Source organism: Buteo buteo, chromosome 17 (genome assembly GCF_964188355.1).
Source record: "Buteo buteo chromosome 17, bButBut1.hap1.1, whole genome shotgun sequence".
In the NCBI taxonomy this organism is placed as follows: Eukaryota; Metazoa; Chordata; class Aves; order Accipitriformes; family Accipitridae; genus Buteo; species Buteo buteo.
The window spans coordinates 23,115,847-23,140,426 of NC_134187.1; the positions used below are offsets into that span (position 1 = coordinate 23,115,847).

A 24,580-nucleotide genomic window follows, 5' to 3' on the forward strand; every position below is an offset into this window, starting at 1 on the left:
GTTGTCTGGACCAACAGGGAAAAAATACACGATGCAGCTTGTATCACATCATTTTGTCCATGTCCTCCCCTGTGGGTAGGTGAAGCTGTAGTTCTATGTAGTCAGACACAGTTATGTGAAAATCTTCTGAATTTTATTGGTAGAATACAGGGATTTTTTTTGTTGTTGTTGTTTTTTGTTTGTTTGTTTGTTTTTTAAGGATGTTGGGGTTTAAGGATTAGGTAGCCAAGAATTTGGGGGGGTAGAGAGTCTATGCTTTCCTTCTGCTGTAGGTGCTTGTAGAATTCAAGTCCCCTCATGAACTGAGTTCCAAATTCAGCTGGAGCTCTTAAACGTCAGACTGTGGTTCTGATGTTTCAGATGACTTTTTGTCCTTACTATAGTTGTCCTCTGGAAATGCAGTGTCTGAGGGTGGACCGGGCTTTGGGAGCTGAGAACTTCTTGCCTTGGGGCCCCATCTAGTGGGTAGTGGCTTGCACTGAGCAGCACCAAGAGCAACTTCATTTGTGTTGCATTGAGAAATAAAAAGCAGTAAAAGGAGCTGATATGAAGATTCCCTACAGAGCTTAATAATCGCAAATGAAATCACCGTGTGTTCATCTTTCTTCAGCTGACATTTTGTTTCTGCGTATCTCTATCTAGACAATGTTATCCTGCATTTTGTGCTGAAGCATTTTCACAACATAGCAGAAGCATACCCCAATTGTAAAACAAAAAAAAAAAAAAAGAGAAAAAGAAAAGTCATCCCTTCCTTCTGTACCCTTCTATTTCTTGTATTGTTTTAAAGGAATGGCTGCATTATTTCACTGAGTATGCTACAGTCATTGATAAATGATTCAAGGATATCAGTATTACTCTGTGAAGTTATCCATAAATTAAGAGGCTTATTAGGTAACCTTGAAAATAGGAAGCATTCCAGCAGCACTAAAAGGTCTGTCAGAGCCAAACATTTAAAATCTGTATTTTGTCTTGACAGAACTGCTTATATGCCAGACTGCTAAAATGGTAACTATGTTCAGACAGGAACTGTTTGTTGTACATATGTATTAGAAAAAGAAAAGAAAGTGACTTGAGAAATGGAAAAAGGTTTTATGGCTATATCCAAGTTACTTTTACATATGATATTTTTCTAGTCCATCTGTCAAATGAATTTAGCAAGCCAAATTTGGATTTCTACTGCACTTAAGTCGTTCAGTGTAACCCGAGGGAGTAAGATGGATAGCTAGACAGAACATATGGCCTTAGCTGTCTAAAAATTTGCTTTTTTAAAATAAAAGGGAAAAGAAAGAAGGAAATAGCTAAACTATCTGGTAAGGATAAAGCTGTTTTCTCTGGAAAATGTGTTTGACAGAACTAGCTATTTTCAAGAGAGCGTCTGTAACTGTACATAGCTTGCAGTCTTTTAATTTAAAATGAACCCCAATGAAAGCACTTTCTGAAGAGTTTCTGTGTTATCTGTATCTTCAGAGAGGATCATAAGGGATGGAAACTAAGCACTCCTGAATTTGTGTAACAGGGTTATTTTACAAAAAGTTATTTCATAAAGGAGAGGCTGATTATTTTCATTAAGCTGTATAACAGGATTATTTAAAAACACTGCATGAAACTCCCAAGGTAGAGATATTGGAAGACAAATGAGAGTCTGGCTAAAATAAAAAGAACATTGTTGGGAAAGAAGCCTTTTTTAACTTTGACTGTTGAACCATGATCTTGCACTCCTCTTTGCCTTAGTTTTTTTTTTTTTTTCTTTTTTTTTTCTTTAAATTTAGGGGGGGAGGAATGGGGAAGACAAGTAATGTGTTTTCTAGAAGGCTTTCCATGACTTGAAAATCTGATTTTTCAGTTTACTGTTTATAAAGGAGGAAGAGCTTTAAAGGAGTAATGTGTAAGTGGTTTTGTGTGAAATAGTGATTGACAAATGATTTTTCCTTTTTTTCTCATTGACATCATATCCATTTGTATTCTTTTCTGTTGGTTTTCAGCCTATTTTACTTTGTTCTTTGGCTTCTGTAACTGACACCCCTTTTGCAGCACACTTACAGCTGTCTCTTTTGATAGCCTAGTTTGGTTTTACGCTGTCTCAGGAGTCATGCAGAGAGTGGGCAAGATCTTTAGCTGTGCAAATCCTGGAGAAGCTCTAAATTCTCTCGTGGTGTGGAGAAGCTCTAAATTGTTTGGGGTTTTTTTTTGGTGGGTTTTGTTGTTGTTTTTTTTTTCCCCCACTGTGTTTCTCAGCCTGTAGGGGCTAAAATAGTTTCCGAAATAAATGATCCTGGAAAAAATGACTTTCAGAATAAATGATCTGAAGCACAGTACTGGAGTTACAGCAGCTGGAATGGTCCCATAAGACCGATTACACTGACCAACCATTGTCCTAGCTCAGCTCCCCAGGAAAGGCATGAAGGGTTGACAGAGGTGAATGCTGATAAGGTTTTTAGGAAATAGATCTTCTTCTTTGTGAGAGAACCTTTGTATCACAGCTATAGTCCACTCTAGACTAGACAGAAAATGCCTTTTTCACTATGATTTCTGAGTTGCAGAAAAAGATCTTGAACGGAAGCAGTACTGATACTCGAGATAAATGGAAGTCCTTCCGTTGCCCATATTGAGGGTCAAGTCCTGGGCTTGGGCTCCTCTATGTTCTCCTAGTTAAGCTATTGCCGTTTGATATTTAACTATTCAAATTTTAGAGAGACTGGGCACAGTGTCAAAAAAAGTTCTTTGGAGAGGGAAAATTTAATCCCTTTTTTAATCCATGCAGAATTTAATACCAAAGAGGAGGAGCTGCAGTGGAGGAGCAGAGGTGTTCCCAAAGAGCATGGGGCTGAGGGTAGGGGACGGGCAGATGCAGGGCAGAGTGCGAAGTCTTGAGCTGCATGGCCAAGGGCCACGGCTGTCTTCTCTCACCGCTCAGAGGGCAAGCTGTCTCTGAGGATACCTTCGGATAACGGTCTAATGCTTCCTTCATGTTGAGGAAGGTCTTCTGACCTTCAGTGCAGAATTGGTGAGCCAGTAGCAGTAACAGCTACAAGACTGGTGGGAGCAGCCTCACATTCAGCCGCTCGCCTGGTACATGCTTGTCCTCTCATCTCTTCCTCAAATGACATGGTACAGGTGGGGGCCCTATACCCAGGGCTAATCTGCTGTCCTGTGCTTTCCAGTGTGACAGGGAAGGCAGAAGTGTAGCCTCAGAATTCATAAACAATGTAAATACATCTTCAGTGTACATGTTTCAGTGGCCTGAAACTCCTCCTTGGACCTCAGAAGCCTTTCCTAGCAATTCCATATGCACAGATGTACTTACCTGGAGGTAACTTCTGTTGAATGCAAGCTAATATTTCATATTCTATAAATATGATATTTAATATGAACTTTGACATTTATCAAGTATATTGCAGCATGAAGTTTAAATAATTGGCAATACTGAAATAATAGCTCACTGAAACTTGCCTATTTGAAACTGGAGTTTGTGAGTCATAATATACTGCAGAAGTTAAATGAGGCTTTAAAAGAAAATCGACCAGCTTAATGGGCCAATTGTCTAAGTGCAAATACGCTACCATGGAAACCCTGCTCTGTTATTTTGGATTCCTTGCTCACAAAAAGCTATATTCTGTGTTATAAGTAAGAAAATAGACACTTCCTGATCGATGCAGTTTCACTGATGGCCAACACTATGCAATGTGTTTGAAAAAAAGTCAGAGGTGTGGAGGAGGCTTTCACCAATTTTCCTTCCCAAATGTGATTTTGGAGTTAAGAAGAGCCTCCTCCTACCCTGCCCATTGCTCCATTTCACCCCCCCAGGGCCATCAGTCCATGCCCCAGTGATGTTGCAGTACTGCCAGTCTCCAGCTCCCCAGCGCCCAGGACATCACTGAAAAGAGCCTGGCTCTGTCTTCTTTACATCCTCCCTTCAGGTATTTATACACATTCATATGATACCCTGAGATGTCTCTTCTCCCCGCTGGACAGTCAAGTTCTCTCATCCTCTCCCGGTATGTCAGTTGCTCTAATCCCTTAATCATCATTGTGGCATTTCAGTGTAAATGCTTATGTATGTAAATTTTAATAATGTACATAACAATTAATGTAAGGATGGTAAATGAAATGCTAGTTGGTAGTTTTGTAAATGGTGGCCAAAATTATAGAGTCATGAAACTTCCTTAAATGTTTAAAGAAAACTGAGGTGATTCTGAATATTATTAAATTTAAACACCTTGTATAGACCCATCTTTGGACAGCTACTATTTAAATTATTTCCTGGAGGGAGTTGTTGATCTTTGGTGTTGATATTTAACTGTAATGTATCTACCTAGAAAGACGTCATTGTACTTGGCTCCTCTTCTGATCTCTTTTATACACACTGCGATTTATCACTCCCCCTCACTTCGTTGCTGTTCCCTAGTCTTTTCTTTCAACAAATTACATTCACCAAGCAAATGTTCATTAGCTTCTGGAATGCAAATAAATTCTTTGACCTTTTCCTCTTTAAGATCCCCGGTGCATATTTTATAAGTGTTGTCTTAACATAAGAATGACTTTATTAGACCAGGCCTAGAGGCAGGTTTAGTTTCTTCTCCCTGTCTATGGCAAATAGCAGGTCCCTAGGAAGGATTTAAAAAACAAAGCAAATGTATGTGTTGTGTTGCTCCCCAGAGTAGTTTCCATCCTTTTACACAATTCCAGTTCAAGGGCTCTATGTGACGAGTAAAGTACTTCTGCAGCTGTGGGTTCAGAAGGGCTGGCTGTGGAGGGCTGCTCTCAGGACCAGCATTAGCCCACCATGTTCCAGGTGCCTGTGAGCTCCATCAGCAGGAAGCGCGACTGCCTGTACAAAGCCCCATCAGAAGACTGATGGATGGCATAATTAGTTAGGTTGGTAAGTTATACGTAACCCTGCTTGTTCTGTGTCTCTGTGAGTGGTGAGAGATGGTGGCATTGTCTTCCTGGTCTTCCTCTCATCCCCTGGGCTGACACTAGTAATGGGACCTCTGGACATCTCCCTTTTCATTCTTCTCGAGAATTATAAAGCAGGGGTGGGGTGGTGGGAGGAGGAAGAATAGCAAAAAGTAATAATGAACAAGGCACACAGCAAATCAGAAGTCCAACTATTGAGATAGCTGCTATGTATTACTTGAGACTGGAGCTCTAATGGACTATTCCTATGTGGTTTTCATGAGGCACAATTGTTTCCCAGGGCATGTGACACACTAGGAAATTGCTGGCATACTTCCATCAGAACGGGAGTGACACTGCACTCGTGTGTCCTTTCTGCTAGTAGAGAGATACATGTGTAGTGGTCTGTTCTCTTTTCAGGGCCATATTTTTTCTAAATTGAAAATGGAGGCAGTATTTCTGTTCCGGATGTATCATGCATGAGTTTAAAGTGTGTGATTGATCAAAGGTCCATAGAAAACTAGCCACCATTTTTTGTTGCTCATCTAAACTCAGCAAGACCAGAACAAGAGCTCTTACTTTCCCTTCCACATGCCTCTGTTTGCTGGCTTCTTTCATGATTCCTGTGAAGACACGACCTTCCAAGCTGTCAGGCAGCCTCTCAACCAGCAGCTATCACAATCAGCCTTACACTCTTTACACCTTTATACAAATTCTACCTAGGATTAAGCAGGAAAAAACATCTGCAAAGTATATTTGTCTTTCTATATGTACACAGCTGAAGTTCAAGTTGAAGTTTTTATATTACAGTATAGGAATTCAATGCAGGTTGCTCAGTTAGTATTTCCTAGAAAGTTTCTGAAAAGATCATAATCCCAAGGTGTCCTTTTGACAAGGTTCCTCTTTCTACGAGCTTCCTCTTTCTAGAAGATTAATTTTTTGTAATGTACCACTGCAAATATTTCCTCCATTGCTTAATGTTTATCACGACCTATTGCAGCAGGTACACCCACCCTGATAACGACCACAACTTTTCGACTGAGAGAAGAAAAAGCTAGAAGCTGTGGTCTGGGGGTCGAGCTTCCCAGCCCACATGGTGACTGGAGTCATGTACACACTTTGGCTGGTGGTGACCATCACGTACACACTTTGGTCAAAAGGCAAGACCCTTAGCCAGTGAAACACTTCAGTCTAAAGAAACTTCTCAACTGTTGGCCATATATAACCACAGATCAGATTTGACTAGGGTATAAACGGAGCCCCACCAGAGGGCAAATTGAGTCAGTCCTCCTCGGAGCAGTGGGTCTGCAGTCAGGGACTCTCCCCTTGGATTGGGACGCTGCCTAAGGAAACTCCTCGAGGTTGAAAGCCCTCATCTTTTAGGTGAGTGATACATGCATTTTGGCTCATCATTTCTAAAGCTTAAGAATTATTGAGTCGGTTGTGCAATATTAATTTCCCCTTACATCAATGAACCTGTGGTTTACTAATGTTGTCAGACTTCTAAACGATTTTGACTGAAGAATAAATTTCATTGAGTTTAGCACCTATTTAATTTGATTGTGTGAGCCTCCATGACACCTGTGTCTATCCCTCATCTCTGACTGATTATCCAAAGGTCAACACACGATGACAACTTCCTTGTTACTCCATTGCCTACTTTGATTTTTTCTAGGCAATCACTGTCTTTTCTCCCACATCTGGAAAATGACAATTATAAACATCCCAAAATCAAACTTGTTTTAATTCTTTGGTCCTTTCTACCTTGTTCACAGAAGTCCTGACTGCTCTGTGCTAGCAGGCTGCACCCACATCATATGGTCAGAAACAGATATTCTGTCTAGCAATTGCAGTGGGAAGGGGAAGTGTGAGGGTTAGTTTGCGAGCACCTTCAGAAGAAGAAAATATAGTGGTTTTTTTTTTTTTTTTAAATCTGAGAAGCCAGCAAGAACTACTCTATGGAAGGTAAAGCTAGTCAAACTTCAACTAGAGAAAAAAAGGCACTAATTTTTTACACTAAATATGATTAAGAGTTGGAGAAAAGTACAAGCAATAGGGAAGAATTAATCCCTGGATATGTCCAAATTAAGACAGATTTCCTTTTATGGAACAAGTACTTCAGCCAGGTGGTGTTTTGGCCACACGTTTTATCAATCGCATGGTGTCACAGCACAAAAGTAGCAAACACAACTGAATAGACTGTGAGGTATAAATAAGGCAATCATGATGATTCTTCTGGCTTCAAACTTTATGTTTCTAGCCAAGAGTTCCCATGCATTGGAAACTCCGAGCAGCTGATTTCAGTCCCTTTGTCAGGGAGGGAGCAATCATCTCTCACTCCCTGAGGTGTCCTAAGCAATCCCAATGTTTGCTGTGATGTTATGATATTGCTGTTGTTGTCCTGTTGTAAATGCCCAGACATCTTGACGACTGCACTCAGCTCAAGATTTTTTCCTCTCCTGCTCTGCTGTAGTATTTGTGTCACTTGGGGAACACTGCCAGTGGATGGGATTGGGTACAAGTGTAACGAGACAGGCCACCGAGGCAGGGAGGGAGGACAGCTGTCCTAAGTATTCAAAGCTTTACATTCTGTGCCACTCTGATGTGACCCGGGCTTCAAGGTATTTATTAAGCTGGAAGAAAGCCTTTTTTGGTCTTGCAACTCTGAATCTGCCTACCTGTTATTTAGGATATGTTACAGTAGAATCCAGAGCAGTACCTAATGCTGCCTTATTGCAATAGAAATTCAGAATAAAAGAAACAGGCTCTATACTGCCCATGGAGAAAAATTTTTACAGCCATCTCAAGCTATCTGTGTATCTGGAACCCATAACTTCCTCAGATTAAAATTAAGAATAATGGAAAAATTGTTTGATTCAGATATCAGTAAGGTAGGAATCAAAATGTATGTACTTATATCTGTCAAAGTTTTTTCAGTCAGCAATGTAAATATTACCTTGTGATAAAAATATAGTTGCAGAGGAATACTCAGCAAGCTCAGCATGTGAGACAAGACACAGGCTAGATGACTTGTGAAGAAAAATAAAAAGAACAAGGTGTGAATAACTTGTCTAAGCTGCATTTGAATGTGAAGAGTGTTTGTGTGGGGAATCCTACAGTCTTTATTTGGGTAAAAGCACCCTTTGAAATCAAATGAGTCTTTAACTTGAGGACCAAGGATGCTAGTGGTTGACTGATTTAATGACAACTGAATGCCAGAGAGTGAGAAGAGTAAATAATCAGTTCAATGGCATGGACAAAGAACTCAGTGAAACCTCCCTGTCAGGAACACTTGCAGCTGTAGAATAACTAAGGAGCAGTAGCAGTAATGATGAGAACTGGTGACCTCCAAATGTAGCTTTATCTAAGCACCAGAATATGGACCATGGAGAGAAACAGTAATTAGAGGCTGTGATGGAATAATCAAGTAGGACTCTTCAGTCTGTTTTCTGTAATGAAATGTTGCTTTGGTTTATGAACTATGGCACTGCTCTCGAAGACCTGGAGAAGAAACTACAGAGCCGTTGGAGAAGGATCAGTGTGACTCATTGGCACTTCTGCAAAACAGTGGTTCCTTCCTTTGTTGTTACTAAAAACACCAAATGCTATCTATTAAAAGAGTGTAAATTTGGGCCCTGCCTGGAACCGTCAGTCTTAGCACACTTCTCATTGTACCTACCTGTGGTGAACTCAATCCTTTCGGTTATAACAACCAAAGAATCAAAGAAATCCAGCAGTAGTGAGGAACAGGAATTAAGGGATCCAGCTGCTATTGCTCCTAGAAAAAATTGTGCCTGGACTGCATTTCCAATAGTTCTTGCCTGTTTATAGTGAAACCTGGTCAGACTTCCACTGTATCATTCCTTCAAGCTGTTGTCAATGTGAATCATTTAACCCTGAAACCAAACAATACCATTTTTCTAATGAGAGTTACCTGCTTCCAGGAATATACTAAAGGCTCATTACTCTAGAGCACATTTATGATCAGACATAAGATACTATATCATGCATGGCATAGGCCATATGCAGCATAGCTACATGGTTTCAGTGACATGAACTGATGGATATGCCACACAAAGTTCAATAACCTTGAATAGTGGGACAAGCCTGAACTTGATACTGTTTGACGTTTTCATGTCAGCTCTCACATTAGACTCATCATGCCAGTGATCTGCCAGTGATCTGTTATGTATTCCTTTCCTTCTCCTTTTCCCTTGTGAAACAGGAGCAGATAATTTCCATATTATCTGTGTGAGGATATGTGGAGTGTGAGAATTATTTTTTTTCTGTAAGATTATCTGACTGAGGACCGTGTCAAATGGGATGATAAAAAGGGGAAAGCCAAACACACAGACACAAAAAACCTGACTGATTAGTGTTAACAAAGTCAATAACCAGAAACAAACCTGGTTAGTGGCACTAATTGATAAGGATAGTGGAGTGCGAGAATGCTTATTCCAGCAAGATGATCTGACTGAGGAGCACCTAAGATCAGGGTGATAAGAAAAGGTAAAGGCAGCAAACATACAGAGTCACAGACCTGACAAACAATGATGGAGACTATGAGAAGAAACAAACCTTGCCAGCCACACTAATTGATGGGCTATTTCGGAAAAACTAACCTGGACTTTGCAACTGATAAGATTATAACTGGAGGGGTTGGGATGGGGTGGGTGAAGATCCTGGATGCTGGACCAGAGGACTGGGAGTTGGTAGATCTGTGCAAAGTGATGAAGAAATGTTTAGGGGAAGGAATCGGGGAGGAACAGAGAGAGGAACAGACAGAAAGGGGTATAAAAGGGGTTGGTCATGTAAAACAGGGCTGGTCAGTATGCTTGTCTGACTGAGCCCTGTGCCTGATCACAGCAGTCTGTCCTATCTTCTTTAAAACCTTTCTTAACTACTTCTCTGTGTAATCTCACTCTTCATCCCATGTGTGTGAGTTCTGCACGGACTGAGTGCCAGTTATGGGGGGCACTGGCATGAGTGGACCAGGTGATAGCTGTTGGAGTCAGACGGGGGGTGTGGGTGCCCCTATGCCTTACACGTAGGTATTGGGGGGGTCCTGTGGGTGTGGGTAGTCGGTGGGATGAGTCTATGAGCGCGTGAGTCTGTTTGCAGTGAGCACCGACTGGTTTGGGTTTGTGTGGCGGGGTTTTGGTAGCAGGGCAGGGGCTGCAGGGCCGGCTCCTGTGAGAAGCTGCCAGAAGCTTCCCCGGCTCCGAGTCGGACCCGCTGCTGGCCCAGGCCGAGCCCGTCAGTGATGGTGGTAGCGCCTCTGGGAGAACAGAGTTCAGAAGGGGAAAAAACCTGCAGGGAGTGAGGGGATGGGAATGGGAGAGGAACCCCTGTGCAGATCCCGAGGGGAGTGAGGAAGGAGGGGAGGAGGATCCTGGGGAGAGAGGAGCCCACGCCGGAGCAGGGGGATGGATGCCCCCCAAGATGGCCGGGACTCCAGGGGAAAGCCCGCGCTGGAGCAGGCTGTGCCTGGAGGACTGCAGCCCATGGAAGGGATCCACGCTGGAGCAGTTCTTGAAGGATTGCCTCCTGTGGGAGGGACCCCCCGGTGGAGCAGGGGCCGAGTGAGGAGTCCTCCCCCTGAGGAGGAAGGAGCAGCAGAGACAAGGTGTGAGGAACTGACCCCAACCCCCATTCCACGTCCCCCTGCGCCGCCGGGGGGAGGAGGGAGAGAAAACCAGGAGTGGGGTTGAGCCAGGAAGGAGGGAGGGGTGGAGGAAGGGGTTTTAACATTTGGGTTTACTTCTCAGTATCCTTGTTTTGATTTGATTGGTAATAAATTAAATTGATTTCATTTCTTCCCCCAGTTGAGCCTGTCTTTTGCCCATGACCATAAGTGGTGAGTGATCCCTCCCAGACCTTGACTTGACTCACAATCCTTTCTTTCTATTTTCTCCTCATCCCACCATAGCTGGCAGGGAGGAGTGAGTGAGCGGCTTTGTGGTGCTTTGTTACTGGCTGGGCTTAAACTACAACACCGACCTAGACCAGAGAGAGAGTAGGTGATCAGACAGCAAATGTGTGAGCGTGCTTGTGAGCCTAGAGAGTGTTGTGTGTGTGTGCCTGCACTAGTGACCTTCAGTCTCTGCCAGCTCAAGAGGCAGTGGGCACAAACTGAAACACAGCAGGTTCTGAACATCAGGAAACCCTTTTTAGTTACTCTGAGGGTGGCCAAGCACTGGCACAGGTTGTCCAGAGAGGTCGTGTAGTCTCCATCCTTGGAGATATTCAAAAGCCATCTGGACATGGTCCTGGGCAACCTACTCTAGGTGGCCCTGCTTGAGCAGGTGGGCTGGACAAGACGACCTTCAGAGGTCCCTTCCAATCTCAACCATTCTGTGATTTTGTGATTGGGCTGTCTGTGCTTACGTCTGGTGTCAGTCCTGTATGTAGGTGCTGTTAAGAGCAGTAACCCCCACAGCTGGCAGCTACTGAAGCCTGAAAGCATTAAAATAGACTTTGCATGGTGCTACCCAGTGGTGGATTTAGGCCTGTAGCTGTCTCACCTGCATTTCCCAGGGTGGTGAGGCCTCTGGGCCACATGGCTGCACTGTAACTAGTTCCTGTCTTTGCCCTCTTACAGCCTGTGGTTGTGTTGAGATTTAATCTGTTGTTGCTGACACTGAGATTAGTTGATAGAGGTAACTGTTGCTACAGTGCATATCTGCAGGGTGTATTGTGTGACACAAATATAGTAGGGTAAGACAAAAATAATTATGGTCCTTATCTTTGCACTTGGTTGGAAAATAGATCTCATCGTAATGGTAAATGAAGAGGTGTCACTGAGCTGAAAGACTGCTAGTGGAGTCTCCTGTGGTATGGTTTGTCTAACTAACTACAGTCAGTAAACTGTAGTAAGTGCTGTTGTTTTTGTTAAGGTTTATCAGAAACACTTCCAAAAGATTTCATTAAATTTAAAAAAAAAAAAAATTGAAATCTGAGCTGTAACTTCATGTCACTGGCGAGAGACTGTAATTTGCTTGACTCACCCTAAAATTTAGGAAAACATATTTAGCTAAGTATTTGCACTGGCTAAAACACCAATTTCTATTAAAGTATCACTGTCAGCCTGTTACCATCTGTAGAGTATTTTGTGCTGTCCAAAGCAGTGGAAAATATACTCTTGTTACCACTTGCAGTAACTCACAAAATAGTAGCTGAAACATTCTGCTGCACCAGGCAACCCTGTATTTTCTGTTTGTGGCTGAGCTAACCCTCTGTCAACTTTTTAAAGGGGCATTAAATCAAGAAGGATATGAATCACAGCTTTCCTGAGTCAGTAAAATCTTACCACTGACTCTGATGTGCTCTAGAGTGGGTCCCTGGACAGCAGGGTGACACATTAGTGTTTAAATATCTTATAAATGATTGACTCACTGTAACTCAGTGGTGTGCTTGTCTTCTTAGATATAAATAAGGATACTTACTAAGAGATTCACTTTATCTTAGGTTGCAGGGAAAAAATACCAACATTTTGTATATTCAGGTATTTTAGTATTTTTTTAGTATTTGTTCAAAGGCTCATACTAGAAGTGTCTGATGTTCTGGACGCAGTTCGGTCTAGCTCTGTTGAAGTGCCAGTTGAAAATCCCTGACTGGCTGTTTAAAACAGCTTCTAGCAAGTGGTTTTGGTTTTCTGTTTTTTGTTTGTTTGTTTGTTTGTTTGTTTTAGTGTGTTTTTTTTTTTTTTCAGCTGCCGTTGTCCTCTCTCCCAGGATCTGTACAGTCTTCTTTTGGTTGCAAGTGTCTCCTCCTTCTCCTTCTCCAAATGTCTTGGCTCTCCTGTGGTTTCATCTCCACACAGACTATCCTCATTTCTGGGAGGAGTAGCTTTACCTTTTGGCAGTTTCCATCTGCATGTAAGCAACCTTAAAATACTTGCAAGTTGGGTGCCGAAAAAGAAAATAAAAAGGTTCTAATAGAGGAAGAGAAAACACATCAAGAAAAATGAAAATAAGCAGAAAACAGGAGGTAGAGAGAGAAGTGTTTAAACTTAGGAGCTGGGATGGGGTTGTTGTCTCCCCACCTGAAAGAGGCAATTAAGTGCCTTTTCCCTTGGGGATTTGTGCTCAGCTGCTTGAACACCTTTACAGTGCTGTCAGCAGTCAAGTGTGTTACCGCTCTCTTGTTAGATAATCTTCATAAGCAGGTGCATTGCCTCCAAAATTGTTTTGAAATAAGTCTGTCAGGTGGTGGTATTCTCTTTTGAATAAGACACATTCTATTTGGTACATGTATGGACCCCATACTTGATAATCCTGAACTTCTGACCAAAGGCAGTAACTGAGGAAAGAACATGATTTCTTCTTTGTATGGTTGAATTTGCATGCATTGTTTTGTCTTTCATTTGTAATGCCAAGGGAGATGCTAGGACCTGGGTAGCTGTGAAAGAAATCCAAGAGACTGCTCTATGATCACCAGCGCACAGTAGCCATTGTTCTAGCACGGCTTTAGAAACCTTACCACAGGGCTTTGTGAATAATTAGGACTGCTGCAGAGATGAGGAACTTCATTGCTAGTTACCAATCTTTTAATTTATATGAAACTATAAATATGCTACAAGCATTTGAGGAAAACAAGAGCTAACATACTAACAAAGATGCATTAGGTTTTCTTGGAACTGGAGAAAGCGAAAGGCACAAGGCTGCTATTAAGGCACTCTTACAGGCTAGAAGCACACCTCTACTGACAGCATTACATTTCATTTCATTGCTGTTTTGATGTTTCCTCCAGTAGCTAAAAAGCTAATGCATCTTTTTTCTGAGCTCCATTTGAGGTCTTTGTCTTCCCCTTTACTGGAGTAGTTGGGCCATTACTTAAGCCTGTATCAATTAAACAGCCCACATCAAGGGACTGGTATAAGATAAAGAGGTAATTCTAAAATACCACATTCACAAAAGGATTTTAGCACATGATCAGTTTTAAGTGCTTGAATAATCCTTTTGATACCCTGCTAAATCTCTGCTTTAAAAAGGCACCTCTTAGGGAAGAACTTCTATTTGGGAAGTGGAGGGATCAGGGGAAGATGGCTTCAGTGCCAGGGAGGAAGTTTGTTTGGGAATGTAGTATAAATTATTTTACTATTAAAATGCTGGATAATTTTTGGTGCTCTGCTGCCTGAATTTCAACACCACTGAATAATACAATGCTGCAGTTTTCCCTTCTATCCTATTTTGTGAATATCTATGAAGAGAAGGATTTACCTGGAGGCAACATGGGACTGGCCCCACTGCATGGCTTGTTCTTGCCTATGGCATGTTCCCCACAGCCCTCAGGATGCACTTTCACATTTTTGACATCCAATCACACCCTGAAGAAAGAACTTAAAATAGAAGACAGCTCAAATGTAAAGGCAGACAGAGCAGGCTGTACATTCCTCCATTTCTTTAAAGATAATAAATGTAGAACAAGAAATTAAAAGCAGAGAGTGCAATGAGAACTTTAAAGTTTTCCTGAAAACTGACCTCTTACCTCCCACAGGAAAATGCAATAGGAGAGAAGAGAAGGAGCTGTGTAAGTAAAGTGGGTTTGCTCTGGATTATTACATGCTAATTACTTTGACAGCTGCTTCTGAAGCAACATCTATGCTTGGTGCATATGCAGTCATTCCACTGTGTCTGTCTGTAGTTCTAATTCTGTCAGACTGAGTTATAATTTAAGATCAATGGGAGGGAGGGAGAAGTCTGTGTCAAGCAAATGGTAGTCCTAGACGATAAGAAAGTAGGAAAGATCCTTACCAGAGCTATTTAGGAAACTTGGATGAATACTGTGGATGTGGTAAGAGGTTAAAGGCTTTTCCACATCTTGCTTTGCTTCCCATATGTATATGCATAAGAAGAAAGCATTACTTTAAAGAGCATTGTTCATGTATCAAAGTTTCTTATAGCAAGCACTGGAAGATCTCAATTGTCATTTAGTGACTTTGGTCTTGACCCCATTCCTATATAAGTAAATTGAAAATAGATCTTGTTATTTTCAAATACTTTGAACATCAATGAATTCCCTACTTATTGTATGTTGCTGACTCACTGGATTTGAGTCATTATGGGCCAAGTCATGAGGTGTGATTAGGTCTGCCATACAGCCAGGTTTTCCCAGACACGTTGTCCTATTTCCAGACAGAATGAGAGGAACGTGATTATTTCTTCACGCTTGTCACAAAGCCTTGTCAGAGTTCCTACCCTTCCATCCCTTCCCCCATATGGGCTCATGTCATGGGACAAATCCCTACGGGGTTGCATGCCACCAGAATGGGGCAGAGGGACTGAGCCCATGCTCACGAGCTCTGCAGAGCAAGTGCTGCTACCCCATTGCATCTGGACATGTCAGAGCCACCACAGCGGTGCCTTGGAGCTTCTGGATAGAAAACTAGGAGCCCTACAGGCACCAAATCTCCATTTTAGTTGGTAGTAATCAGGGACCATTGGGTTCTCACAGAATCAAGTTCTTTGGCTGTGTTTTTTCCTCTGCCTGTGTATGTCTCTATACATATTAATTCCTCCTACTTTATCTACAAGACACAGAGAAATCTCTCTCAGGTTGACTGGTGACATTATGGAGATGGAAATAGTGAGTAGGAACTGGACTTTCTTTAAATCTATGTTAACAGGTTTTTTATACAGTTGCTATGCTTTTGCATATTGCAGCCATGTTCTCAAATCCAGGGAGCTCTTAAGAAGGCAACAGGGAGGCTCATTTTACAGCCTGAGGCACCAAGGGGTTCTCATGTCTCTACTAATAAGATTCTGGAGTTTATATCTCCTCACTGGTCTTCAAAGTTACTGATTATTTTAAAACTTCAATAATTTCTAAATAAAAAGCTTAAACTGTTTTCTGACATTAAACTGTTCCCCATGTGCTTGGTGTTGCTGGGAAAAGAAACCCCACTTCTAACATAACCATTTTTTGTTAGGAATGAGGTCTATCTTTTATTAAAATAGAGTATAAAACTGCATATGGGATAGAGCTTTTCTTCTGCCTTTATAGTCCAGCCATATTGTCTATTAGGCTGACCTCAGTTTTGGGAGAATCACTTGGTTGGTTCTAAATATAGCACTGCATCTGCCCTTAAATGGGAGTGAAGGGGCAGTAGCCTTTAGAGAGGGGAATTATTTTTGTTTTCCTCAGCCGGAGTTTACTAAGCTGGGAAAGGCTGGTCTTCCTCTCTGCTTTGCAGTTTTTCTATATCCCTTGGTAAGTCCATTTTTTATCTAGGTTTTTCTTGTTCAGAACAAATAGGAGTGATTGTGGGAGGATATTGGGTGCTTTTCTGTAAAAAATGGATTACCTTCCTTGGGAAAAACAAGCAATAAGCACTACACAGACTGATTTATGAAAAGACAAACAAAAAAGTAAAGTTGAATTGGTTTATTCTGTGCATAGTCAGCCTGATTTTATTGTGTATTACATTTCCTCTGTTTCTTTCTGTATATAAAGAACTAGATTATACCAATCCATAGCCTATTGGTATATGTACTTCTCCAATTGCACATATATTGGCAATGCCAACTTCTTGTGTGCTACCCTGTATAAAGAGACAAAACATGATTTATCTGAAGTATGTGTGTAAATAATTTAGCATAAAATCCTATAGTAGCTGGCAAAACTATTTGGTATGCTGAAGAATGGGATGTAGCTAGGACAGAGAATTCTACTTTTATTTTTTGTTTACCATACTTTCAAGTACATGTCTTCAGAAGATACGTTTCTGGTGTCTGTATTGCTGTAAGCTACACGATGTGTTCTGTGCCACATGAAAATTCCAGCTAAATACCACTGATAGAGTGTTGGGAAATCATGTTCATGCTCTTGAAACTACACCTGTGTGTTGATAATACCTATGAGCCAATGAAAGTATCGTAATGAAGGATAGTGAAGGTTAGGATGATGGGAAGTGACTTTCACCATCTCACTGTCTCACATGGCTTGCTGTCCATTTGAAGGGATGTAATACACTTGCCAAGTGAGGGAAACCTTGAAACTTTTGTGGGAACATGTTGCAACTCTTTGTGCATTTGGAATGTTAGAATGGCAAGGTTTCAAGTCAATGTGGACAGATTCAGCCTCATTTACTTCCCAGTCATGTAAGATCATGAATTCGTAAGAAAGCATCTACATAAGTACCTTCTCTGGGCTATGTACTGCTTAGCTTATAACAGGGACATGGCAAGAGAAGTCACATTGGAGGCTTCCACTCCCTTCCAACATGAGAGTCATAGAAAAGCTGAAATTACATTTTTTTAGATTTACAACAATGCAGGAACTGGTGCTCCCCTGCACAGCAATGACCCTGCTGGAGGGAAGGGTACCCGTGGCTCTGCCTTCTACCTACTTGCCACGGAGTAAAACTGATGGTTAACTTCGTCAAGGGTTGTGGCTATGACCGTGACCACCCATGGAATATTCCAAATTGCCTCCACTCTAACTGTTATGGCTAGTGGGTGAAGCAAACCATTCAGGGACTATTACAAGGTCAAAGTGTGCATTCTCACTAATCATACATGTACCATAGCGAAACGATTGCATTAAATTGCTTAATCTACCTGTATGTCTTTGCAAGCAGAATCATTTGATGTAGTGAAATGTTAAAAGTTTACTCATTCAAAACATATGAAATTGCTAATAAAGAATAGACATGCCTGTGATGGCCAGTATTGTCAGCTGCTTGAAAATGTTGCTTTGCTGGATATTCAGATGACTAGCAATAGATGAGAGAACTCCATTTTTAGGTTTAATGAGAAAAGCAATGCACGCACTTCTGGGGATGATTTGAACCAGACTGAACTTGTTCTCCACAAGATTTCTGTTTAAAATTGATTTGTGGAACTAGGATAATACTATTCCCATGCAAAGGAGTTATGATCAGTAAAATGTAAGACCAGCTATAATGTAGCTGAAGACATAAGAAAAGAAAAGACAGGGAATCTCAAAGCTTGCTGAGTAATGTCTGGAATTCCACAGGGTTTATGCAAATGAGAATTCCATATGCTTTCTTAATTTCTGAAGCATTTGTATTCTGTTGTCAGAAAAGTTAAAACTGAATTCTTATTATGCAAAAGGAAAAAACCCTTCCATGGGAAAGACAGAAGCATTTTAAAATGACAGTAGATTGTGTGTTTTTTTAAGTTCATCATTTTTCATCCACCAAACATAACTTTCTGTGTGAGATCTAAATACACACATGCACACAGAGATAAAAGACTGGAGAGACATATTAGTGTTTTAAAATTTTATTACCAAAATGGGGAAGATATTACCAGACCCTCTACATCCCATTCTGTTTTAGACTGCAGTGTCTATGAGCTGCATAATGATTCATGCTGGTTTTACAAGATTTCCACCAAAGTAAGCTTCCTGGGGGAAAACATTCTTATGTTATTATCTACTGCAATTTCTACAGGATTGATATAACCATCTGGAAAGGACCACATGTTTTCTGAGGCAATATGGTAATTCTTTAAACTGGTCATTAGAAGCAACTGATGACTAGAAGGGTGTTGGTTTTTTTTTTCTTTTTCTTTCCTTTTATCTTTGGTGGTGGTATATAGGTGATATGGAATTAAATACATTTTATCAGAGAAATATCACAGGCTTTAATGTAGCATGAAAGTATAAGTTGGCAAAACAGGGCTTCCTAAAAACACTTAGATTTGAACAATGTTAAGAACAACAAGCAGAACTACAGAGAGGTAGAGGAAACAGTGTTTACTTCATGGGTAAAACAGGACAAACCTTCAAGTCAATACAAAAGGTCAAAGATATTTGAGAAAGATGGGTTACAGAGGAAGACCAAGAATGAAGATATGCATGTAGGAGCAGGATGTACTCATCTTTAAGCCAGAATGTGGAGGATAGGCTACGTGAGGGCAGGCAAGAACCCGCAAATTGTTTTTGGCACTTCTGCAGATGGACAAGGACAGAGATGAGCAAAGAAAGTGCATGTTGCATGGTGTAGCATTGACAGGTCAGGCAGAGAAAGTACATGCTGTATAGTACATTGCTCATGACAGGAGCCTCCTGAGTCTGGGAATGGAAGTTGTCTATCTATGGTGAGCACAACCATGTTCTTCCCGTGGCATTTGTCAATCCCATCCATCAATTTATTTGGTTGTGTGCCTGCTCTCTGAGGCTATGTGAATGATCATGCTACAATTTACTGCCTGTCCTTTAAATCTTAAATTAACTCACTTATCAAACTAACAATGTCTATATCAGACCCTTGGCTTCTCTGCTCAAGAATGTGGCCCCTTGTCACGTGGTCCTAGATTATTGCTTTCTATTCAGATCAGTATTACTATGGCATGAAACTATGCACATCCTGGCCTGGGAACTCTGTCTCTTACACATGATCAAGTATAAATTCTTATATACATGCTGCTATGCATGTGGAAATGTGTATTTGTGTAAACTGATTTAACAGTGTAATTCACCTGTGTTTTACATCATTAATCCTTAAAGACATTTTGGCTGACTTAATATTTTTGTTTGGGTTTAATAGTCTTCTGAGTGGTTTATACGGCACATAGATTAGTGCAGTTTAGGTCCTTCTGATATCCTCAGCCTTTACAGTCATAGAAATAAATAGGAATAATGATAATGATAACAATAACAACAACGACAACAACAACAACAACAACAACAATAACAATAACAATAATAATAATAATAAAGGGTAGGAATACAATGCCAATGTGTTCCACCAAAAAAAGTAAAGGTTGGATGAGAGACTAAAAGTTTTGGGACCATCTTGTCCTGTAACTCTAGGTCTTTTTCTTGAAATTAAGGGCCATTAATAGGATCTGCATGGATGAAGTTCAACAGTTGTGACACACAGGCCATATATTTCAGTAAGTTCTCTGTAACTCTTGCAGTCCCATACCAGTAGAACTTGGTGAATAAAACTTGAGATTTGCTTTTTATTTTGTTAAAAGTATCCAGAAGATTAATTTATCTCTCTCTTGGCCTATTTATGCATTTTTTTTATTGTTGAATTTTCAATTTCGCATTGGGAAATGTTTTGGGTTTTTTTTCCCCAGTGCCTCTGCCAGACCACTGCCTGCATCTTGCTTTTGAGTTACTGCCACCAATTGACTTGCCAGTATAATTAGGTCTCCAGCCACTGCCGGTAATAAAATCTTGGTTCATCTAAATTGATAACTTCAATGGGGCTAAGCTGTCATGTGCATAACATGTTATCTAACTATTAGTGGTATGTTGACTAAATATTAGTATACATTTCAGACACCTCACATAAATGTGTATCCATGGAAAACTAGGAACAGAGTCTACACATTGTTCCTAGGAAGATGATAGAAACTTCTCTTATCATGAACTCAAGATACACTACATGCTCTGTAGACTCTGCTGAAGCTGGTTTTACAGTGGGGCTGTGTTCTGCTCTTCCAATACTTGTCTTTGCAGCACTATTAAGTACTAAATACATACCCTGCAAGCATCATTGTAATTAACTGATGATGATTATTACATTTGGAATTGTTGCCAGGCAGCTCCCCTCTGTGTTAACAGAAGGCAAAATGAGTCTGGCTGCTAACAAACTCAGTTAATTGCTTGTATGGAGGCTGGGAGTGGATGGCTACACTTGTTTCTATTCTAAGGCTGTTTGAGTAAATGTGAAAAATATCTGAACCCAAATTTTGAGAAACCCTGGGTGCTGATTAATAAAAGAAGATATGCTAATCGAAATGTAAGTTTTATATTTAGTGGAAAAGGCTGAACTGTAAATGAGAAAGATGTTTTCTCCTATCTCAGAAATGAAAATAATCCAGACTGTGATCCATCCATACACACAGGCATTACTCTGCAACCCTTATGTCAGATCTCAGTGGGAGTTACATACATAGCAACATGTAAATCGCATGTTGATAAATTCACAGACTTATTTAACTGGGGCACATGTAAACATGAGTAGCACTTAACAGCTGAGTCAGGTTAATCTATGGGTTTGCCCTTTGCACCTTCATTTAGGTGAAAAGGCTAATTAAAAATAGAAAAGAGGGAACATTATACCATGAACTGTCCAGTTAATGTATGAACTAAGGCGGAAGTCAAATGTCATTTACACAATAGTCACACAGCTAGACAGCAGGAAGAAAACCAGCATTTGATGTCTGCAGGTATAGCATAATGTCATGTACAGATACCAAAACTAGGAGAAGCCAAGGCTGCTCATGAGTCTGTGTAACCGTGTTCATGTAACTAAGACAATGTGTCGTATGATGAGTTAATAGGTCCCTGTCAGCTCAGCATTGCATGTGGGCACCCAGGTAAGTTAGCGTCTCTGCAAGGTCCTGCACCGTGCTGTATTAACTTGGGTCATGTTAACTTTCTTATTTCATTAGAAATGTGGTAATACATTTCTTTAATGTCCTGTAGTAATGATGTAAACCTGTTTTATTTTTGTCTTGTAGTGTCTGGTAATTTGCCGAGCTCTCATTCCCGAACGTGTGACTTGTCATTCTTGTATCTCTTGAGAAAGTGTTGAAAAGGTAACTATAGGTTATGCAGAAGATGCAGCTATCAGGTCATAAATTGTAAAACCTCTGCTCTTTAGATCTCATGACTTTTTTCAATATGATGTATCTGCTATTAAATATACCTACTGTCTTCTCCTGCAGAGGTCTTTTTCTTGGAAAACTAGCTGATGTAAGAATGTCATGACTTGGGGGCATCTGACTCTGCTTTTGAATACCTGAAACTAACAAACACAGCTGGAATTTATTACACTACTTAATCAATAACTAGCATTTCTTCTGTTGGTAAATACTATATGCTGGAAATATGGTATTTGCAGGTATTTTACCATGTTTAAAGGTTCAATTTCTTAGCCTATAAAACATGTTTTTTAAAAATTAATTTGGATTTAATTTTATACAGTTCAGGTAAAATTGCCAAACAAACACATAAAATGAAGTGACTTGCTAAACTAAATTGCAGTCTTTCATTGGATCATCTTACATTCTTCTTTCTAAAAATATGATGTGTTGTATAAGAAATTTAGCTCTCATTTTTCAAGAATAAATTGCTGCAATGAAATGTAGAAAATGATTCCTTCTGCATATACATTCTGGCTAGTAATACAATTAGAAAAAATGTTAGCAAGTCACACTTTAAAAATTCATGCAAAAGTCTTGATAATATCTGTAATTTTTCAACAAATTTATCATTGCTTCCCATTCTCAAATGGGGATTTTGCAAAACAATTTTTGAAAACATGAGATATTAATAAAAAAACATGATTGCTTTCAGAATAAGTAATAAACATCTAGAAACCTATTTTTAGCAATATTTTATTAAGGTACAACGGTTGCATGTCCTTTTCACACTGTAAAAAGATTAATGAAACAAAAAAAATTACATGGAATTTGAAAGTTGACAATGTCGTAGTGACTGAATTCCTTCAATTTTGCGCTAGAGCTCATTTTACCAGAAACTACTTTTTTCCTGAAACAGTTATTAATTAAATTTTAATGTGGATATTGCTCATTTTTGTCCCCAAAGCAGATATCTCCAGATATTTAATAGGAAACAGACCATGGCCTAAAACTGGTCAGTACCAAAGCCCTTGAAATTAAGTAACAGGAGCTCATGTTGTACCTAAATGAGTTCATAAGATTTCTCTTCAAATCCCTTGGAGCTTCTATTTTATTACACATAATGAAGCCACCTACTTAGGGGACTTTTTGTTACAAATGCAGGCTTTTGGTGTGGGGCTGAGGATTTCCATCACTGGCAGGTTCTTCTTGACAGGGCCCATGGCTGGGCAGGGCCCCTGCCTGGGCAGGGCCCTGGGGGGCTGCAGTGAGGTCCTAGGCCGTGGGCAGGGTGGAGGCCTCCTGGAGGAGGCTGGGCAGGGACAGTCAGGTCCATTGCTGCCCCCAGGACCCTGACACCCTCTTAATATGGCTCCTGGATGAGCTAGTGTTGCTTCACTTCCCATGGGTAGCCCTGAGGGGGGTCCCAGGCCATGCCTCTGCCTGTACGCCAGCTTCTGGAGCGGAGCTGACAGGCTGCACCCTGCGTGGGACTATAACAACGGGGCGCTCCTTACCTTTCAGGAGGAAATTAGATGTTATTGCAGGAATTTGCCCGACTAAAATGTTCAGGATTTGGGCCAAGCTGCTTTATAGACTTTATATTGGGAAATTGCTTCTGCTGTCGCGGAAGTGCGGACATCTCCTGGGGAAGGCGTTGGCAGTTCGGTTGCCCTCCTGGAATCCTGCCAAGTGGCCCAGGAGTAAAGATCCCCACATCCAACTGAGACTGTAAATGGAACTTATTCAGCAGACGGTAGTTACACAAGCTGGCACCTACTCAGGACATGGCTGGTAACATTCCCTACTTTTGCAAGAAGTTGTCATCATATTTCTAATGAGCACAAAGGGGTGTGGGCACCTCCAGGTTCTTTTAATGCCATGGTTGGGAATTTGCTTAACTCCGACTAAGTGGGAAACGTGCTCTTCCCACCCACACTGCTTCTGGGAGCTCCCTGAACATTTCTGAGAAGCTTCTATCCTAATACTGGTCAAACTATGCCATGCTTTGGAGAAAGTCCACAGGAGGTCAACCAGAATGATTAGAAGTCTAGAAAAAATAACCTATGCAAAAAGACTGGATAAGCCTCCTTTATTTAGTTTAAACAAGAGAGCTGAAAGGACATGTGAACAAAATCTTCAACAGGCTGCTGCAAAAGTGGGTGAATGCAGTCTATTTTTTGTTGTCATGGTGAATTGGACAAGAAACAATGAACATTAATTTCAACAAGGGACAAAGTAAAAAAGCTTGAAGAGTGGAGAAATGAAACACTTAAAAATGTCCTCAAAGCTGTCAAATTTCCATCCCTGGAAATTTCTGTGGAGATGTTACATGACATCTGCACAGAAGGGGGAAAAATGATCCGATAAATTCTCTTCTAGCTCTATCATCTATGATTCCATAGCTCACACTGTGTGGCTGATAAGATACAGCCTGAGGTACCCATATATATCAGTGATGGCTCTATTTGTCATAAATTGATGGAATTTTATACATTTGTACATGTACAGACACGTCTGTGTATCAAAAAAATATTAAACCTAAGTGTCTGAAATATATGGCTAAATATGATTCCATTCTCTGCAGGAATTACTGGTTGTAACAAACTGAAATATGTCTTCAGTAGCGGTGCCATTTTACCAGAGAAGGCATAAGCACTTCGATCAGTCCTATCGCAACATTCAGACAAGATATGTACTTGAGGAATATGCAGCAAGAAAGTAAGTGCCATGTATTTCACCTACAGAGCGTAGAGAGGTTTCTATTTTGGGTAATCAGTTCTTAAAAATCAAGATATTTAGCTTCCCCTCCCTGCCCCCCCAAATTGTGATTTATTCAGAATGGTAATTTTCCAATTCCTTCCATTGGGATGCTCCTTGTCTAGAGTCTCCCACCAGTATAGCTAGACTTTATAGCTACGTTGCAACTCACCTACACAGACATTTTAGCTCAGGATCTGTCCTGTTTACTACCTCCAAGTTGGAAATTCTTCCTTTTAGGCTCCAATTGAAACTCTGACTTAAGAAAAATTGCCATGAAATTTATTGTAACTCACAGAAACAAGTTTTTACCTGTTCTTCCATACAACATGAGGATGTTCCTTCTCCTGAAGTTG

The 24,580-nt window shown here is 40.7% G+C and overlaps 1 protein-coding gene across 2 annotated transcripts in view; it reads left to right on the top strand.

The window, feature by feature from the left end:
* The first annotated feature begins 16,021 nt into the window (after nt 1-16,021).
* Nucleotides 16,022-24,580, top strand: part of MYOM2 (myomesin 2) — a 79,594-nt gene continuing 71,035 nt past the window's right edge. For both annotated transcript variants that reach the window (XM_075049258.1, XM_075049259.1), the window contains exons 1-3: nt 16,022-16,107; nt 21,342-21,419; nt 24,052-24,185. In XM_075049258.1, the coding sequence (XP_074905359.1) occupies nt 24,079-24,185 (107 nt within the window). In that variant the 5' untranslated portion in view covers nt 16,022-16,107; nt 21,342-21,419; nt 24,052-24,078. The remainder of the gene's footprint in view (nt 16,108-21,341; nt 21,420-24,051; nt 24,186-24,580) is intronic.